This window comes from Herpailurus yagouaroundi, unplaced genomic scaffold (genome assembly GCF_014898765.1).
Source record: "Herpailurus yagouaroundi ecotype Mexico unplaced genomic scaffold, PumYag 182, whole genome shotgun sequence".
Lineage (NCBI taxonomy): Eukaryota > Metazoa > Chordata > Mammalia > Carnivora > Felidae > Herpailurus > Herpailurus yagouaroundi.
In genome coordinates, this window is record NW_024412413.1 from 46,109,986 (window position 1) to 46,130,152 (window position 20,167).

At 35.3% G+C, this 20,167-nt stretch overlaps 1 protein-coding gene across 4 annotated transcripts in view; it reads right to left on the minus strand.

Moving 5' to 3' along the window:
* Positions 1-3,117: 3,117 nt before the first annotated feature.
* The window catches only part of TBC1D15 (TBC1 domain family member 15), a 75,254-nt gene continuing 58,204 nt past the window's right edge, over positions 3,118-20,167 (minus strand). For all 4 annotated transcript variants that reach the window (XM_040491412.1, XM_040491413.1, XM_040491415.1 and 1 more), the window contains 6 exons: positions 14,756-14,856; positions 10,379-10,478; positions 9,900-9,997; positions 6,047-6,163; positions 5,444-5,530; positions 3,118-4,451 (listed from right to left, as the gene is read on the minus strand). In XM_040491412.1, coding sequence (XP_040347346.1) covers positions 4,230-4,451; positions 5,444-5,530; positions 6,047-6,163; positions 9,900-9,997; positions 10,379-10,478; positions 14,756-14,856 — 725 coding nt within the window. In that variant the 3' untranslated portion in view covers positions 3,118-4,229. The remainder of the gene's footprint in view (positions 4,452-5,443; positions 5,531-6,046; positions 6,164-9,899; positions 9,998-10,378; positions 10,479-14,755; positions 14,857-20,167) is intronic.

Below are 20,167 nucleotides of genomic sequence, written 5' to 3' on the forward strand. Positions count from 1 at the left end.
GGAACACCTATGTGTTTATAATAGCATGTCTATTAAGAGTACAAAAAGTAAAAGTACTTAAACAATTTCACTCAGAAAACTTAACAATTTGATCTTCACATTGCCTATTTGGGTTAGATGCTGTTAACTGCTAATGACCTCCTAGTCAGCAAATACTCCATTTGGCTCACTTAACACTTGACTCAGCTAACAAAAAGCAAGTGCCCTAAACTTCCTTTGGGTGTATCCTGCATAGTTGTGCCCAACAGTGACAGCAGCATGCAGTGTAATTGCTGAGCACTCAGAAGTACCTTGATGCTTCTCCACTGGAGAGCAATTTGGTTTACAAAGTGAGCCTGTGACACCCATGAAGAGATTCTAGTCCCTTGTACAATCAGGACATACAGTATCTAAACCAATCTAGAAACAGCCCTATTTGTGTTTTTAAAGCAGTCTGCTAACCCATTGGGTTTGGTGCCCCCAGACTAGTGTGGTGTTGGAAACATCTATTTATTGACAGTCCCAGCAAAAGCCCATCTCTGAGGGTTAATAAGTCTTCTTAATTAAAAAAGCTGAATCAGAAATGGGACTGCTCATTGATCACAGCTAAGCCTATTGGAATGTTCTTTTCACTCTATCTTCTTTTGCACATAGATATATGAGAAGCAATATACCATATAGATATTTGAGGAGAAGCATATTAAATAGCTGACTCCCTGTTATTCTAACATTCCAATTATAACTTTAGGCAAATATGGTATTTCTGATTCCTGACAGTTATTAGAAAAAGAGACTCTGGTTATAATCAGCTTTTCTTTACAGTGAATTTGTAAACAGTATAATTTCCCACAGGCTAAAATAAAAGCACTTTGGATATCTAAAAAGAGTTACAGAAGTATGTCCAGTCCAAATTGCCTTACCCCACCCCACCCCACCTTTGCATCAAAGGGCAACACAATGTTTTTCCCTATGTCAAGATGGATAACCTAAAAAATAGGAATCTATTTCCAAAACAGTGAGAAAGAGATTTGTAATCAGAACAATACTCAAAAATCTACAACTTAAAATCCTCATATAAGAACCCAAGAGGAGAGCAGGCCACATACATTGCAACGTTCAAATGACAATGTATTCACATTAAAAGTACTGATGTTTAGTATCAGGTAATGACACTAGATACTGATGGAAACCTCTCATATTCACTTCAAATTTAATCCTGTTTCATGTTTAGGAATAAAGTAACGCTGGGAGTGCCTGGGTGGCTTGGTTGGTTAAGCATCTAACTCCTGATTTCAGCTCAAGTCATGATCTCACGGTTTCTGAGTTCAAGCCCACATCGGGCTGTGTGCTGAGAGCATGGAGCCTGCTTGGGATTCTGTCTCCCTTTCTCTCTGCCCCTCCACTTCTCACTCTCTCTCAAAACAAATTAAAATAAAAACGTTTTTAAAAGTTACACTGGAAATTTATCTTCAAAATGTAAAACGGAGGGGGAAAACTACATAGAATAGGCCATGATGACTGTCACACTTTTTACTAAAAATGGTGGCCCAAACTAGGGCAAATCCACCTTATCATCAAGAAACTATTTTAAAACTCACAGACTTGTCTACTAGACCGTAAGTCAAAATTTTAACCTATGAAATATATAATGGCAGTTCTCTAACTTCAGGGAGGTTCAGGAACCACCTGGATGCCTGGAGAAAATGAGACACTTTGCGAAACTATGTGACTTGTCCCCAAAAATATGCACACAAGACTTCAAATACAGTAAAAGATTCATACATCTGAAAGCCCCAAGTAAAGAAATCCAAGCTAGAAGGATGTTGCCTGGTTACAGTAACACAAAAGTCAGGTAAAGTTCTAGGTTCTTCAATAAACATTCTCGGTTACTTTATACAAATTATCTTTAATAATGGACATATATGAATTTCCCGTAAGTTTTCATTGGCATCCATAAAAACCCTTGGAAATGTCAGGTTCAGCTTTTCCTTATCTAAGCTTTTTAGTCAACACCAAGACTAAAGTTCCTAGCATACGAAGAGACGAAGAATCCTAGACACGAGACAATCAAAATAGGGATGTTCTTAAATTCAAAAAGGCCTCCCACAGACTCTCATATCAGAATTGAAAATACTTTTTATAGTTAAATCAGAAATTAAATTTTAACAACTTTAAATACCAGATAATATGTATTAATATTTTACATATTATCAGGGTACAAAAGGAACATCTTATGAAAACTGAAATAAATCTTTAAGACGTCAATCTAACCAATTTACCTGAACTATTTTAACAATCTCAATAGCTCAAGTTTATATAGCATTTCCTAAGTGGGTTTTATGGCTCTCATTAAGACTTTATCTAACACTATGCTGTATTATTATTTAAAAATGAGCTATACAGAAATTCAGACTGTTTAGTAAAAATGTTTTAACAAGTAGTTTTATAATAAAACTTGACAGAAGTTCAACTTATTAAATGTGCTAAGATTTTTTTTTAACTCCGAAGTAGATATTGCATTACATAGTGGGGGAAAAAACCTCTCAAAACCCCTATCCAGGAAGAACAAGACGGACATCAAGATGTTCTAAGCAATTTCCTGAACAGCAGGAAATGAAAGGCTGAAGAGGCCGAGTTTCTAATCAGTTTACTTTTTTTTTTTTTTCTAAATAGACTTACTCATTATTAACTGATGAAAGATAACACACATATGATATTAAAAACTAAAATCTAATGATTCTCCTGTCATGATTGTCAGTTAATACTCAAGTAGGAAAAAAGTTCATTTGGTTCCCTACGTTTTTTTTTTGGAGGGGGGGGATGGAAATCTATCTACTGGACCATTTCAGAACTGCATAACTTTTATTTTACATTATTAACATCAATTGCAGGAAGTGGCTTTCCCAAGTCAGACAACTATATCCTCCAAGACAGCACTATGCCCAAGTCCATGCTGATGAAAATTCATTTTCAGTTATAAAAGGGGTCATGTTTCTTTCTCATGTCCATAACTTATTCCAAAGATTGTTTCAATCACATAAAAATAGGAAATGTCCTGGGGACCAGCTTGGATTTTTTTATTCTTCCAGTGAAGAACTAGCAGACTGCTTCTAAGTGTAATTTAACTGAAAACACTACTTCAACTTCAAATTTATTTAATGATATGTACAGGAGTTAACAAATTACAATTAAAACGGAATCAGTTATGTTAATTCCACATAACTTAAAATCATGCAACACTGCATGGTAAAAACAACAGCTTCGTTCATATACAAAAAAGTATTTTTTGAGACTCGTGATAGTATATTGAAATTTTTGACATAAGCTTTCTGCAAAGAGCATTTTATAAAAATTTAAAGACCTGATTAATCAGTTAATGCATTAGGAAAGATAATAAACACATTAGTAAAGTGAGGTTACAAGCAATTAATTTTAAAATTACACAAGGTACAGTGTTGAATGTAGTCTCATGAAATAAATGTTTGGTTAAGAAAATAGTTCTGAAAAAGTTATCATACTGAAGCTATGTATTACTTTCGTCAAATCAGGTTATATAAATCAATAGTCAAGTTTATTCAGTTAAAGAAAATATGCCTATCCTTTCTTATACTCATAAATAAGTACTTATTATATAGTCTTTATATACAAGTGAAGAAAAGTTCAATGTAAAAAATATACTGCCAATCCACTTATTATGGTTGAAATAGCTTTTTATCTACACATTAAATTGCATTGATGAAAATATCCAATTTAAATCACATTCAACCAGCATAAATATTTAAGCTGAGTACTGTTGTAAACAATAGAGAAAAACAAATTCTTTTATTTCATCACTTGCGTAACACAATCTACTTCTCAGCTTAGAATGCTATAGAGAAGCCTAAGATTTAATTTAATCAATTCCAAAACCCACTAAACTTAGAGTAAACAAAGTGAATGTTTTTCAAAGTGCATAATTTCCAACTCATCCACTTGTAATATTTATCCAATTCCAGTTCATCAGCAAGAAAATAAAATGTACTTGGCTATAAAAATACTAAGGAATGTTATTGAAAAGGAAAGGCTATTTGGTAGAAGTAACTACAAAAATAATTAGTTTAAATCTTTGTAAAGCTTTAATGCAAGAACATCAGTACACTTTCTTTCCATAAACCTTAAAGCATGATCAACACCAAGATTTTAAATTTCCTCCTTTCAAGTACTTGAAAAAGGTCGCAACCAAGTGTCTCTTCAAAAATTAAGAAGAATGATCATGCAGGTGTTAATCTGCTAACATTTGGGGACACTGATATCTGTGTTGTGTTGTCATCTATGGCTCCACTGGTAGCAAGTACGGGCAAGGCATCACTCTGAAATGTAGATGCAGGACAACTAGTCATGGCAACGCTCTCATCTTCACCGGTGTCTGAATCTGGTGTTGCAACTTCACTGTCCTGAAGCCCCAAGATCTCACAAACTGCTTGTGGCAATTCCTGAATGTGCAAAATCAAACACAAAACCATCATTCACTGTAGAGGAAAAGTAATCACAAAATAACATTTGGACTTAAGACTACACTGATTCCAGAATCTGAATAATTATTCTAACAGTGTAATTGTTACGTATCTTCTCACAGCTTCCTTCTTCAGATGAAATTCTAACCAGTTTTTTCTTAAGTGGTTCCCTGATGTTCTATTCTGAATTAGTCACTCTCCACCCCATCCTACCACTCCCACAAAACACAAATGTTTTCTAATATTTTGAATTTATTTCATTCTCCTTGTTACTATAGTATCTTAGATATCAACTGAAATCTTATTTACACTATCTTTCTCCCTTAATACCCAAGGTTCCTTAAAGAAGTGTCTCACTCACATATTTTGAACAGAACAGCTATCAAATAAATGCTGGTAGAAGTGAACCATAAGTATTTGGAACCGTGAACAAATGACACAAAGACCAAACAGGAACTCTCATAAAAATACGAAAGCCAAAACACATCAGAATAGAATGATTTAGTTCAAAGTTAGATCATATCAAATTTGCCTTGTTTTTAGAAATATCTGAGAGCTTCACTGATACAAATGTAAGGATATAGACTAAATACCACCCATTTAATTATTTCTGATTAGCATCTGTCTTTATTTGGGGATACCACATTTAATATGAGGTCCTAGTCTGTATTCACTAATTCTACTGGATAACACATCAATACTTCAATTCTACAGCCCCCTTTAGTTGTTGCAGAAATGTTTTCATTATTTTTGCCATTTTGCTGTACGATGTTTCTTATCTAGCGTAATTAATCAACTGTTTTCAATTAAGTGCTGTAACTCCATAATGGTAAACAAAATGCTAGCCAATGCTTGGTGTCTGCCTTCAACCTGCTAAAACTGTCTTTATCTTACATCTATAAAGAAAAATTTGTTGACCACCAAAAACATACAAACAAAAAAATCTTACAATTATTTAAAACACTGTATACCTTGCATTTTACCATCTGTAGAGAAATTGCTTCTGCCTTGCATAGTATATCTTCCACATCAATTTTCATGGACAATTCATTGATATGCTAAAATGAATCCATAAAATAAAATAATTGAAACTAAAAGCACTATTATATTCTATATAAACAATTTATTACCAGTTATATTTCACTACAGATAAAATCTGTAAAATAAAAATATTCACATACTACAAATATCCAAGAGATTCAATATATCTTTCAGTTTTAAAGTTAAAGAATAGCTAATAAGCTTATGGAACATTAAATCCAACAGTTGTCCCAAGTCTACCATCTCAAAGTTCTAAGCAAAAGACAATTATTTTTTTAAAAAACTAAACTACATAAAAAAGCATCTGTTAAATTTATTTTTCTTCCAAATTAGCCAGGTTAAAATAACTGCCCAATATGTATTCAACAAACTGTCATTCTCAGAGAGTCAGTCCTAGTACTAAGTGTTATTGATATAATTTAAGTTTTAACTCAAGGGATTCAATAAAGCTCCAAGGAAATGTTTTGTGTATCAGTACCACCAAACAGAAGAAAAAGCCAAAATATTAAAATCTAAATTAAAGGAATAACTACCTTAAGTATTTCATTAAAGCCATAATGCTTTTCCATTATTTGCTGCTTTTCTGATTCCAGAATAGCACAACAGAGAAGAAGATGGAAATTTTTACATGGCAGTTCAGTCCACATTACCTATAAAAAATAGAACTATTTAGTAAACTATTTCAATTCTAAGATATTTTCCTCCCAGAAACAATGCTGAACTCTAAATGACTTCTATGCAAAGCAGAAGGTGCCTAGATGGGGTAGGCCACTGTTTTTCTAGTTAGGAAGTGAGGAGTAGGGAAGTGAAATCTTAGCTTTACCTACATAATAACTAACATCAAGTTCAACACTATGTGAATATGATGAATTCCAAATGGTGGCACTTTAAGTAACTACAATTAGCAAATCACTGAGCCTGACCTAAATGATAAATGTTATTAATTAAGAAGCTGTATCATAAGTAAGGTATAAAGGTTAGAGGCATTTTCAGTATTTCTCTGTGCCTTCAGTTTCTCACTTTTAAATCATCTTCTGTCTCAAAGGCGGGGGGGGGGGGGGCGCTATATCCTAGATGGTAAAATTCAGCTAAATAGTGCATGGAATCAAAACCACCCAGAGACAGCTGTACATTATATTACATAACACAGAATATCCATGACTGTGACAAAAACTGAATCAACTACCCAAAATTTATACCCAAATGTATAAAACATTTGGTCAATAGCTGCATGTACTAAACAGAGATAATGACCTCAAATTTAAGGCCTTAATTTCCTCCTGTTAACCTACATAATAATATCTTACCTGGAAAAATTAAAAGACACACATAAAGAATACCTGAAATGTTTTACTTCTTTTCAAGGTGAATAATTTTCAGAGTGAATCCAATTTTTGAAAGTTTAATTACAGTGCAATTAACCTCAAAGTTTTCATTAAAAGTTCAATTTATTTGGTAAACAGATTGAGGATTATTCTAGCTATATTGTAATAATATTCTCAATTCATCTTTTAAAAAAGAAGTTGAGACATTTATTTAATCAAATCGATAAACTTTAAAATATGATTCCATACAGAAAACAAACTGGTGGTTGTCAAAGGGAGAAAGGGGATGGGTGGATGGGCAAAACAGGGGAAGGGGATTAAGAGGTACAAAATTCCGGTACAACAATAGGGTGTATATATATGTATACGTATATATATGTGTGCATATATGTGTATATATATATATATATATACACACACACATATATATAGTCAATAGTACTGTCATAAATTTGTATGGTGACAGATGGTAACTATATTTATCATGGAGAGCATTTTGTGATGTATGTAAATGCTGAATCGCTATGTTGTACACTAAACTAATATACTTTATGTCAACTATACTCCAATTTAAAAATAAAGAGGGGTGCCTGGGTGGCTCAGTCGGTTGAGTGTCTAACTCTTGATTTTGGCTCAGGTCATGATCCCAGGGTTGTGGGATCAAGCCCCACATTGGGCTCCAGGCTGAGTGTGGAGCCTGTTTGAGATTCTCTCTCAGTCTCCCCATCTGTCCCTCTCCCCTGCTCGCACACAACTTCCCAAATAAAATTAAAAAAAAATTTTTTTTAATATTATTTTTGAGAGAGACAGAGACAGAGTGTGAGCAGGGGAGGAGCAGAGACAAAATCTGGAACAGGCTCCAGGCTCTGAGCAAGCTGTCAGCACAGAACCCAACACGGGCTCAAACACACAAACCACAAGATCATGACCTGAGCCGAAGTCAGACGCTTAACCAAATGAGCCACCCAGGCGCCCCTCAAATAAAATGTAAAACATAAACCCCCCCAAAACAAACCAAAAAACCACACAAAGAAACAAACAATAAATACATTTTTGAAAAGTACAATGTATTTACTGGAAAATTAGGATGTGATGATTATTGTGTTTTTTTGCTTACTATCAAACCATTAAGATTAAATTTCATGACAACCCTCAAAAAATAAATTTTCATTAAATTAAGTATGATTCCAGGTAAAGAACAGGTGAGTTTTACTTCTAATTTCAAACAAAGGAAGTTATCCTATACAAAGCAATGATCCTCTGTCAGCACATCACCTTCTCTAATGGTAGCTGACAGTACAGGAGCCAGTCTCCAGCTGTAAAAACCTCAGAGGGCACAGGAGTTCCACTATATAGAAGTCTATTTATTATCCAAATGAATTATTTCCCCCATTCCTTCCTTAGGAGAGTTTCTGTAATCCCTAATCTTTATGAAGATAAGGTAGCAATTAGTCATTACACCAATATTCTATTTTAAAAGCACACTGATCCATTAACAACAGCCCATTAACACTGACTGTCAGTGATTAAATGTGACCTTTCTTTCCTATCTTTGCTGTGCACATTCTAAAAAATAAAGACCTCTCACCTCTTCTTGAGAGCAATTGGCAAAATCTATCAACAGCCTTAAAAACTGACTACTCTTTGATTCAGAGGTGTCTTGAAATTTATTCTAAGGACATATTCGGAGGTATCCATGAAAATTTGAATATTAAGATACTTGCTTTAGTGTTAAATATGATGTCATTGCAACGCTGTTGCACAAACAAGCAAAATATCTATCAGGTAGAAATTAAATGGTCATTAACCATTCATCAGTTGATGGACATTTAGGCTCTTTCCATAATTTAGCTATTGCTGAGAGTGCTGCTATAAACATTGGGATACAAGTGCCCCTATGCATCAGTACTCCTGTATCCCTTGGGTAAATTCCTAGCAGTGCTACTGCTGGGTCATAGGGTAGGTCTATTTTTAATTTTTTGAGGAACCTCCACACTGTTTTCCAGAGTGGCTGCACCAGTTTGCATTCCCACCAACAGTGCAAGAGGGTTCCCGTTTCTCCACATCCTCTCCAGCATCTATAGTCTCCTGTTTTGTTCATTTTAGCCACTCTGACTGGTGTGAGGTGATTATCTGAGTGTGGTTTTGATTTGCATTTCCCTGATGAGGAGCGACATTGAGCAATGAGAAAGAAGGAAATATGGCCTTTTGTAGCAACATGGATGGAACTGGAGAGTGTTATGCTAAGTGAAATAAGTCATACAGAGAAGGATAGATTCCATATGTTTTCACTCCTATGTGGATCCTGAGAAACTTAACACAAGACCATGGGGGAGGGGAAGAAAAAAAAACTGGTTAGAGAGGGAGGGAGCCAAAACATAAGAGACTCCTAAACACTAAGAACAAACTGAGGGTTTATGGGGGGTGGGAGGGACAGGTGGGTGGGTGATGGGTATTGAGGGCACCTGTTGGGATAAGCACTGGGTGTTGTATGGAAACCAATTTGACAATAAATTTCATAATTAAAAAAAAACAATTTCAAATAAATGAAATAAAGAAATTAAATGGTCATAGATTCATGAGATGTTTATTACATTATTAATATTTTTCTCTAACTAAAATTTCTTTTAAAAAGCCAAATACAAGTCAGCTCCCTCCCAATACTTCACACTACAAAGTGCTATCTCAACAGACTGGCCTGTCAAAACTTCCTTGAACTCTATACAAACCTATCCCAGAATGCACAGAGTCTCACATAAAGTCAAGCCTCCCAAGGAAAGAACACAAATATAAATGGTCTAGAGAACTTGTTCTGGGAAACCTAGTGGCCCAGAAACTTCATGAGGATTGTGATTTATAGAAAAATGCTCCAAAGACCAGATAGTCAATTTAAGATCATAAAATTTTAAGGAGAGACCACAAAAACCATATTTATACTATACTTATTACATACTTCCTTTAGAAATTTCAGTTAGACTATTATAATTCATTTATACTCTATAGAACAATAAAGTATTTTCCATAATAAATATTACATTTGTAAAATAATTTAAGAACTTACCTCCCATAATCGAAGAATATCTAGAAAACTAAATTCCCTTTTAAATCTGATTAAAAGCCATCTGAAGCAAAAATAAAGGTATCCAGAGTCCTGAGATTCTATACAGAAGAAAAAAAACATATATGGCTTACTCTTATGTTAATTATCTCAGAATACAGTGACCTATTTCAAACTCAAATATTTCTACACAGCTTAAGCTATGAGAAGTTCTATAAATTTAATTGCCTTTACTAATTCAAAGAAACGATTATTCAAATTTGTTTAAAAGAAAACCATAAAATAGTAATAATTCATTTTATGAATAAACTGTTTTAAGGCATAATTATAGAAAGATAGTTTGGTACCACACTTTGATTTCTCAGAGGAACTCAGGCAACAGTGACAGAGTATATGGGGCTTTCAGACAGTTCTTTACACTTTTTCTCTCTGTATATTACCCTACAACTTGCTGGGTGTATAATTTGATTAACCAAACTTACCTAAGTAACTGCAAAATCCACTATCCAACAATCGAAGTAAGGTACTGAGTTGAATTAGTTGGGTCTTCATGCCTTGCATTTGTTCTTCAAAATTTTGATGCTTTAAAGGGAAATAAATGTTACCACATAAGTAATACTGAATACATATTCTATAGTACAAAATCACTGATAGATAAAGCAAGAGTCTAAGGACAAATGCTGGAGTTATACCACACTGGTTATATTAAAAAAAAAATCACAACAAATTGAAAAGCTAAAGCAACATTAAAAAGGAGGGAAGAAAATCCTTGGAGTCAAACTAAGGATTACTTGTTTTCCTCTATTCATTTGACTTAAAGAAGAACGCAGAGCTACAGATGGATACACTTCTTACATCAAATAAGAAACTTGGTGAAAGAAATACACACTTGCGAAATAAACTTTTATCAAATCACTTCCACTGGTAAATATTTCTTCAAATTGCCATATAAAATAAAATTAATTTTAGCTTTAACATATACTTCATTTTAAAGAATTATTTCTTAAATTTGATGACACTAGGGAATCTGTGAAGTCAAAATCATTTGCATGACAATTCCAAAATATTATATGCATTTTGCACTTTAAATTCACGGGGCGCCTGGGTGGCGCAGTCGGTTAAGCGTCCGACTTCAGCCAGGTCACGATCTCGCAGTCCGTGAGTTCGAGCCCCGCGTCGGGCTCTGGGCTGATGGCTCAGAGCCTGGAGCCTGTTTCCGATTCTGTGTCTCCCTCTCTCTCTGCCCCTCCCCCGTTCATGCCCTGTCTCTCTCTGTCCCAAAAATAAATAAACGTTGAAAAAAAAAATTTTTTTTTTTAAATAAAAAAAATAAATTCTCCCCCAAGTATGAAGGGCTATATAAGGAGTGACACTGCAATAGAATGAATACAGGAGCAGGTAAGAAAATCCAGCTGTCTTCCATTAAAGTAGACACTGAAGAAAATGGAAAATGGAAAACAATCCCTCTTCTCAGTAAATTGTTTCCATTTGGAAAAGTTGCTTTTCATTAAAAAAAGGTTATAGGTGTTATGGTATAAAGGTTTGTTATTTTTAAATAATTAATAAATATTTATATATTTCTCAATATTAATTTTTCATGATAAACATCAAGAGATATAACCTACATAAAGAAATGTTCAGAGTCCTCAATAATATTTAAGAGTGCAAAGGGGTCCTGAAATCACAAAGTTTAAGAACAGTTATGGTTTACTTTACATACTTTAAATAATCTGCAGAGTTGAGTAAACTCCCTACCAAAACTTTACCCAAGTGTTGGGAGGTGGATAATGAGACCAAAATAACAGGAAGGTTCCTTAGATCATTCTGATCCCTTTTATCTATGTGCCGCCAACTCCTCTACGGTAACCTACTGTCCTAATGCTTATAAAAACCCTAAGGACAACATCTCTTCCCTCAACTTCTTTTTTAGTTTGGAGACACAGCATCACTCTTAGCTTAAAAAAAAAAATTAAGGCTACTGATTCTCAAAAAACTGATTTTTCTTTTATGCCTTAAGGAACCAGTTTACTAGATTGACACAAGCCTTTGGGATATCATTCCTTCACATTTACCACAGAGCGCTGTAAGCGAAAGGCAAAATTAACTCTCTGATTAACAGCATCATTTTTTATTATGACAGCCAAAGGCTAGAGTTGTTTTGGGAGTACCAACATGGCATACTCTGCTATAAAAAGAAGTGCTCCCAAAATGACAGAAGACAACTTTGGAAAAGTAGCTACTCCTGGAGAAGGGAAAATTAGATCAACAATGGATATACAAATGGCTTCAATTGCATCTGTAAATAAATATGCATGCATATATACATACACATGTATATTCATATATATACATGCTCATATATATTCGTGTATATGTATATATACACATGTGTGTATATATATGAGGAGGGAGGTGAGGAGAAGGAAGGGAGGAACTAAATTATTCAGCAAAATGAATGGGTGGGTATAAGAAAGTTCATTAGATCATTTTGCTAATCTTTCTATAATATTTCTATAATAAATACAGTCTATGACTATCCCTACATTAGATGTGAGTAAATATAACAAGAGTAAATCTATGGACACCAGGTTCAGTCATCACAAAAGAAATAAAAACTTACATGAAATAAAGCTGTAAAACAAAAAGGAGTCAAATAACAGTATGGGTTTAAGGACACCAAACCAACAGCAATGCAGTAAAAAATAATCATGCAGATTATTTTGATTGCAACATGTTACCCTTTTATTCAAATATGAAAAAAATGTTAGTAGACAATATATTAAGAGATTTTTTTTAGAATAAAGACTAGAAAAATCCCCAGACCATTCTCAATGGAAAAGGCAAACACAGAAACATTTACTATGAAAAAGAAGAATTTGAACCTTCATACACAAAAATGACAAATAGACCGTAAAGTGTATATTACAGATGTTCATTTACATTTGAGACCTAAATACATGCACAAGTATGTATGTATGCATGCATGTATGTATATATATGGCATCATAAGTCCATTTTTTGCACATGTCAATATTGGCTCAATTTTATGGAAACTATTACTGTAAAAATCAAATTGCAGTCAGTATGTTCATGTTAATTCTAAAGTGTCTAAACTAAGCACTGGGGAAATCTTCATGTGTTTATTCTACAAAAATCTGTTGCACAAAAACCTCATGTTGGCATTAGGAAAATTCTGGAAGCATACCAGAGAACTAGTTAAACAAAGACATGAGACTTTTATCAAGGAACATACTAGCTCTAGTGAAAAGAGGATAAACAACAAAAACACAAGAAAGGCAGACAACAGTTTTTATACAATTAGTATCAGTTGTACAGACCTTTATAACAAATGCCTCAGGTTTCTAGAGCACTTGAGAGTAATTGGAACTAAGAAAGCAGGTAAAATCAAATCAATCAAAAAGGTAAGGAAGACAAACTATGATATTAGCAGATTACTGCAATTAATAATCGTTCCAAATAATCCAAAACTTTAATTCATGGTCATGACTATGCAGTTCGAAATACTTATTAACTTAATAGTAAAAGGTATTTTTAAGTATCAAATCTTAGCAAATATGTGTTTGGAAAAGTAGAAGAAGTGAGGTTGAGTTGGAACCATGGATAAGAGACTTAAAGAAACAGGGAAAAGTGGGAAAAACTGAAAGGGCAAAGAAAAATTGGCAAGCTAATTCCCAAGAGAGGAAGAATAGACTAAGGAAAAAAGAGAAGGGTACTATTTCTAAATCCCACATTCGTATCCTAGAAACTGAGTTAAACCTTATGTTACAAGGAAACATTTTATATGATTATATATTCAATATCTTTATCCCCTTGCTAGCAAGCCATTTGAATACCCAACCTCAAGGTCCAGCGGCAAGTATATTAGTTTTACTCTGAAACAGTACAGTGACTTATGTAGTCAGGTCTTTGGATTTCATATGCCTTTATCTCCTCTTAGCCCTCTTCTATTTTTTTTTTTCTTTCTAATAGATTACTTGAGAAGACTGTTCTATTTTATTTCCCTGTTAATACTCTGTGCTATTGTCCCAGAATTCTGTCTCCAAGATATATCAGTGACAATAGATAAAATGTTCTTTGTAATATGTATATATAAACATAGTTCAACTCTAATAATCACATGCTTCTGAGAAAATAACAATGAATTACTAAGAAAGTGTCACCATTACAAATAGTTCAAACAGAGATCTAGAAGAAAAATCAGTTACTATAATGACAAAATCCAAAAATGTTCACAAAAAGTAAGGATATTACTTGGCATGACTAAGCTTTATCTCTGAAACAGATGATATGAAAGTTCAACTACTTCACAAGAACTGAATTCATCTACTTCATCAATATTCTATAATGACTCATAGCTCTTCTGCAGAACACAAGCATTTACTGATATTAAATCCTGATTACCCTTGTGCTACAGGCACTTACTATCTACTTCTTGTATTAAAAACAATGTCAATATTTTCAAGTCCCTTGAAAAGGCTATTTAAAAAAGAAACAAACAGGGGTGCCTGGGTGGTTCAGTCAGTTGGTTAAGCGTCTGACTCCTGATTTTGGCTCAGGTCATGATCTCACTGTTTGTGGGTTTTTCTTTCGTGCACTGACAGTGCAGAGCCTGCTTGGGATTCTCTGTCTCTTGTCTCCCTCTCTCTGCCCCTCCCCCACTCTCCCTCAGTCTCTCAAAAATAAATACATTTTAAAACAAGAAAAAAGAAACAAACAACATAGAGCAATTTTTAACTTCCACCATAACTGGCTAAAATATAAACATCAATCTTATGTAAGATTATAGAACTAAATTTTTCAAAATTAGTTTGATTAAAGGAAGGAGCCCCTGTTCTTACCATTTGGTCCATATAAGAAGCAAAGCACCAAAAGGCATCCACTTCATTTTCCATCACATATAAAAGAGGGGAAAGTAAGTCACTCATTCCCTGAACATACCCTAAGAATAGAAAAAACAAACAAAAAACAATCATGTCTCTGAAAACCTAAGCTTTATGTAATTCTTCTGTGCATATCATTACAATTTCATCTAAAATTTCATCTTTTCTTTGGTTTCAGAAACTGGTAGATATTGACGTCTACTGAGAAAAGAAAACAAACGAGGAGGAAGTCTAGCAATCAGGTAAGAAAGATGAGTTGTCATAGACTGAGATGCCAAGCAGATATATAGCTGCTATTTTATGTCTTCAGTGTGGTCATCACTATCAAGAGAGGGTAATATTATTAAAAATTAAGGGGGGCGCCTGGGTGACTCAGTCGGTTGTGCATCTGACTCTGGCTCAGGTCATGATCTCACGGTTCGTTAGTTCGAGCCCTGCATTGGGCTCTGTGCTGATGGCGTGGAGCCCGGAACCTGCTTCAGATTCTGTGTCTCCCTCTCTCTCTGCCCCTCTGCCGCTCACACTCTCTCTCTCTCTCAAAAATAAACAAACATTAAAAATTAATGTGCAAAATTACTATGATAAAACAGGAAAGGTGAGAAAAAACCCATAGAACATCAAATGTAAGTGTATATATTCAAAGGACATTTGAGAAGGACCAGTCAGAAGTAAGGGGGAAAAAAAACAAATGAAAAAGGTGTTGTAAAAGTCAAGGGGGGGAAACATTTCAGGGGCCAAGAGTCAACAGCCCCTAATGGCGATGAACAAGCCAAATAAAATAAGAACTTTTAAAAAGGGCCCAACTGCTTTAGCCACCAGATCACTGGTAATCTAAACCAAAAGAAGTACAAAATTATGTATTTCTTTTAAATAGCCCTATCTATGTTCTTCTTGCCTTTCTCTTCTTGTTATTCTATGCACAACCAATGCTAGCAACTGGGTGTAATCCAATCAATACTTTGTACCTGAAACTACCACTCTGACTACCTTTCTCTGGATGTTGTTATAATTCTCAGTCATGACAATTACAGCCCTTGATTAAAAAGAAAAACTGTAGGGGCGCCTGGGTGGCGCAGTCGTTGAAGCGTCCAACTTCAGCCAGGTCACGATCTCGTGGTCCGTGAGTTCGAGCCCCGCGTCAGGCTCTGGGCTGATGGCTCGGAGCCTGGAGCCTATTTCTGATTCTGTGTCTCCCTCTCTCTCTGCCCCTCCCCCGTTCATGCTCTGTCTCTCTCTGTCCCAAAAATAAATAAACGTTGAAAAAAAAAAAAATTAAAAAAAAAAAAAAGAAAAACTGTAAACAATCAGGCCCCTCACTTTAAAAGTCTTGGTTTTGCTTCTCACCTCAATGTGTCAAGCTTACTTTTTAGTTCCACCTTATAAAACTCTCAATTTTCTTAACTGTTTTACAATTGATTTCAGATTTAAGACACATTCTTGAACCAACAAAGGGACAAAAGTTCATATGAAACCTTTTTACATACAGATTATCATTCAACTTTGGTAACTTTGGTACATCTGTTAAAGTTACTTAGAGATTTTTTTCTAATAGTAGCTTGAAGTCATGGAAAATATAGTCTTTCATGTGCAAGTCCAAAGCTTACATTCTTACCATTCACAAAAATCTATGTGCACTGAAGCCATTAAAAGTATATATTTTAAAAGGGAAGAGGGTACTTCTGCTAGAAATGATATACAATTCTACACCTCTCTTCCTTATTTTGGAATAAAACTTTAACAAAGGACTTCAGGAAGCATATAGGCCAGAGTCTCTTGAGAAAACTTCTGATCAGAGATATAACAGAGAGACAACTCAGATCACTTCGGGATCACCTTACTATCTCTACTATCTCTATCTGCTCTGAGCCTTGCCCTATCATCTACTCCTATGTTCCTATCAACCTAGGTCTACATGATACCCTGTGGAAAAGTATGGCTCTACTCGCATTAGCACGAAAGAACACTTGGGTTGCCATGGTGGGCATCCGATTACACTACCAGACAACAAAGTTACCAAAATATTTGGAGAAAAGTGCCAGGGAAAATTGGCATATGCTATGATATCTAAATGTAAGTATTTCTACAAGTTTATCACAGGCTTTTTAAAAATCCTGCACCCTTGTGATGATTAGCTTTATCTCTCAACTTGGGTGGGCCTCAGGACACTCAGATGCCTGGTTAAACATTATTTCTGTGATCGTCCTGAAAGTGTTTCCAGAAAAGATTAGCATCTGAATTGGTGAACTGATGAAAACAGATGCCCGCCCCTGCCCTGCCCCCCACTGTGGGCGGACACCATTCAGTCCATGGAGAGCCTGAGCAGAACAAAAAGATGGAGGAAGGTGGAATGTGCTCTCGCAGTAGCTACTTGAATTGGGACAGTGATCTTCTCCTGCCTTTTAAAGCTCCTGGCTCTCATGCCTGCAGACCTGAACTGGCATCTGCACCACTGGCTCTCCTGCTCTCAGGCTTTCCTGGGTCTCCAGCTTGCAGACAGCAGACTGTGGGACTTCTCAGTCTCTAGAATCGTGTGAGCCTACACCTCAGAAGAAATCACCTCAGAAGAAATCTTTTTCTTTTCTTTCTCTCTCTGGATATATATGTTAAAATATACAAGAATATATATATATATAAACACAAAACATACATAAACATACAGAATCTTAATGGTTCTGTTTCCCTGCAGAACCCTAATAAAAACACTTTTAAAAAAGAGTAAGTGGGTTAGAAGGAAGACTAAATTGTTGTTATCATCAGAACTTCTCTAGATGGCACTGACACAGTGAAAGCAATGACCAACATAAAGGCTAAACCAGGGGTGCCCAGGTGGCTCAGTTGGTTAAGCCTCTGATTTCGGCTCAGGTCGTGATCTCACGGTCTGTGGGTTCGAGCCCCACGTCAGGCTCTGTGCTGACCGCTCAGAGCCTGGAGCCTGCTTCTGATTATTTGTCTCCCTCTCTCTCTGTCCCTCCCCAACTAGCACTCTCTCTCTCTCTCTCTCTCTCTCTCTCTCAAAAGTAAATAAACATTTAAAAAAAAATTTTTTTTTAATGCTAAGCCAATTAGAGTATGAAAGAAATTTGATCTGAATTCAGCAAAGTGCAAAAGAGTACTTCATTGGGTCTGACTGTATACAGTCTATAATAAAAATATTTCAAAGTGTGCTATTCAAAAGATTTACCAAGTACGTCTCGTCTAGAAAAAAAAAGTGCTTTGGGCGCCTGGGTGGTGCAGTCGGTTAAGCGTCCGACTTCAGCCAGGTCACGATCTCGTGGTCTGTGAGTTCGAGCCCTGCGTCAGGCTCTGGGCTGATGGCTCGGAGCCTGGAGCCTGTTTCCGATTCTGTGTCTCCCTCTCTCTCTGCCCCTCCCCCGTTCATGCTCTGTCTCTCTCTGTCCCAAAAATAAATAAAAAAACGTTGGAAAAAAAAAAAGAAAGAAAAAAAAGTGCTTTATTATAAAGTTATAATGAATGACAATTTCTAAGAAGTTTATTTAATCATTTAAGTCTTCAGCTGTCATATGAGATCACTACCATATTTCTTATACAAGTCTTAGCTGAAGCAAGTAGTCAAATTTATCTTCATACTCTAGTTGCTTTTAATCTATTTTATTTTATACATGATGTTCTTTGGGGTATGTCATGAGTTGCGGGGGTGGAATTAATGTACAAATTCCTTTTAATTAAAGAAAGATTAAAGCTGTTTAAATTAGCATTCAGTGACACTAAGATCCTGCAGTAGTGCTGACTGATGCACATCTTAATCAGCACTACTACAATTTCGCAAGTAGTTCTCTAAAATTATCTCCACAGCAAATTTCTTTCAGAGGGGGGTGGGCATGAGAAATGAACTCCTTATCCTAGCACACACTTTCTTACACTGCAAAGAAAAAAATCACCTACATATAGGTCAATTTCCAGGTTAACTGAACCTCAGCCCTTAGAGTATCAAATAAAAAATATTAGAGGAGGTGGAAATCATTTTTTTTAGACACTCTCTGCCTTCTTACATATGGTATTTCAAATATAATTTAATGTTTTATTGGTTATTTAGGATCATCATCATGTACATACACCATTAAAAAAGATATCTCCCAAGAAACATCCTAAGTGTAGTGTCTTTGCACTAACGAAAAATTATTCTTCCTTGAGTTCTTCTGTCTGCTTTTGGTAATTTTTGTCTCCTTCCTCACTATTCATGACGTTGTATTCAATGTAAATATACCTATACCTCATCTGTATGGTCTATGAAGCCAAACAACTCAATATGACAGAATTACTTACAAGAGTAAATTTACAACAGCCCAGGTTACTTCGCCATGAGTAAAAGGCAAGAAATTTGGCCCACTGCTTTATGAAAACTACACTGACTTCTCACAAGGCCAGAGTTCTTAACAGGAACCTTGACTATGTTTCAGATAACTTAGGTACTTGCCCAGAAAGAACGAGGGATTAATAGAGACAAATGAAGACAGTAATTTATACAGTTAGCTGGACTACGCCCTGAAAAAACTGAGCATTCAGGAACTCCTACGAATATGCATGAATTCCTATCTCAAAATTATCATCTGACAGTAGAGGGCAATGCCTCCATTCCCTAAGACAATGGTCCTATTCCCTACAGTAAAATGGCAATGGGTCAGTGTGGTGGATGTATAGAGGTGAAAATGCCAGCCTGAAAATAAAGACCTGGGTCTCTACTCCAGTCCAATATTTACTACTTGTACAACCTTGAGTCACTCTCTGAATCAATATAACCTTATAAAATTGGAATGATTTCCCCACTTCTTTGAAAGGCTGCTATGAGAGTCAAAATCAAGTATGACAGCATTCTCTAACCTGAAAAGCACTACTCTACCAATAGGTTTTCAATGATCCAATTTGAGGCTCATTATTTGAGGTGACAGATAGGACTAAATTTTACATTTTAAAGATAAATCTGTGTTTTTCCATTTACCTTCACCAAAGAGGCTGATGCCTCAAGATCCACAAAGAGTTTACATCTTCCCCTAACATATAAAAGAAGCCAAGAGGAATTTACATAGACAAAAACAGTGAAGAAAATGTACCACAATTCAAGGCTCACTTGGGTTTAATACACTAAATATCTAATTACCTTTTCCAAAACCTTTTCAAGCTCTACTAAAATAATCTGGAAACCATCTATTTCCACCATTCTCTACTTGGAAGTTACTCACATGGTAGATAACTCAGAAACTTATCCATTACTTATGCTTACTTACTTGCTTAGAGAATCTGTTCGTCCTTTAAAGAAACAACTCAAGTTCTCTTATCCCTTAAAATATTGATTCCTTATATTTTCTACTCTTATCATCCCTTCCCCATGCAAGCTGCAACTGCCCCTCTCAG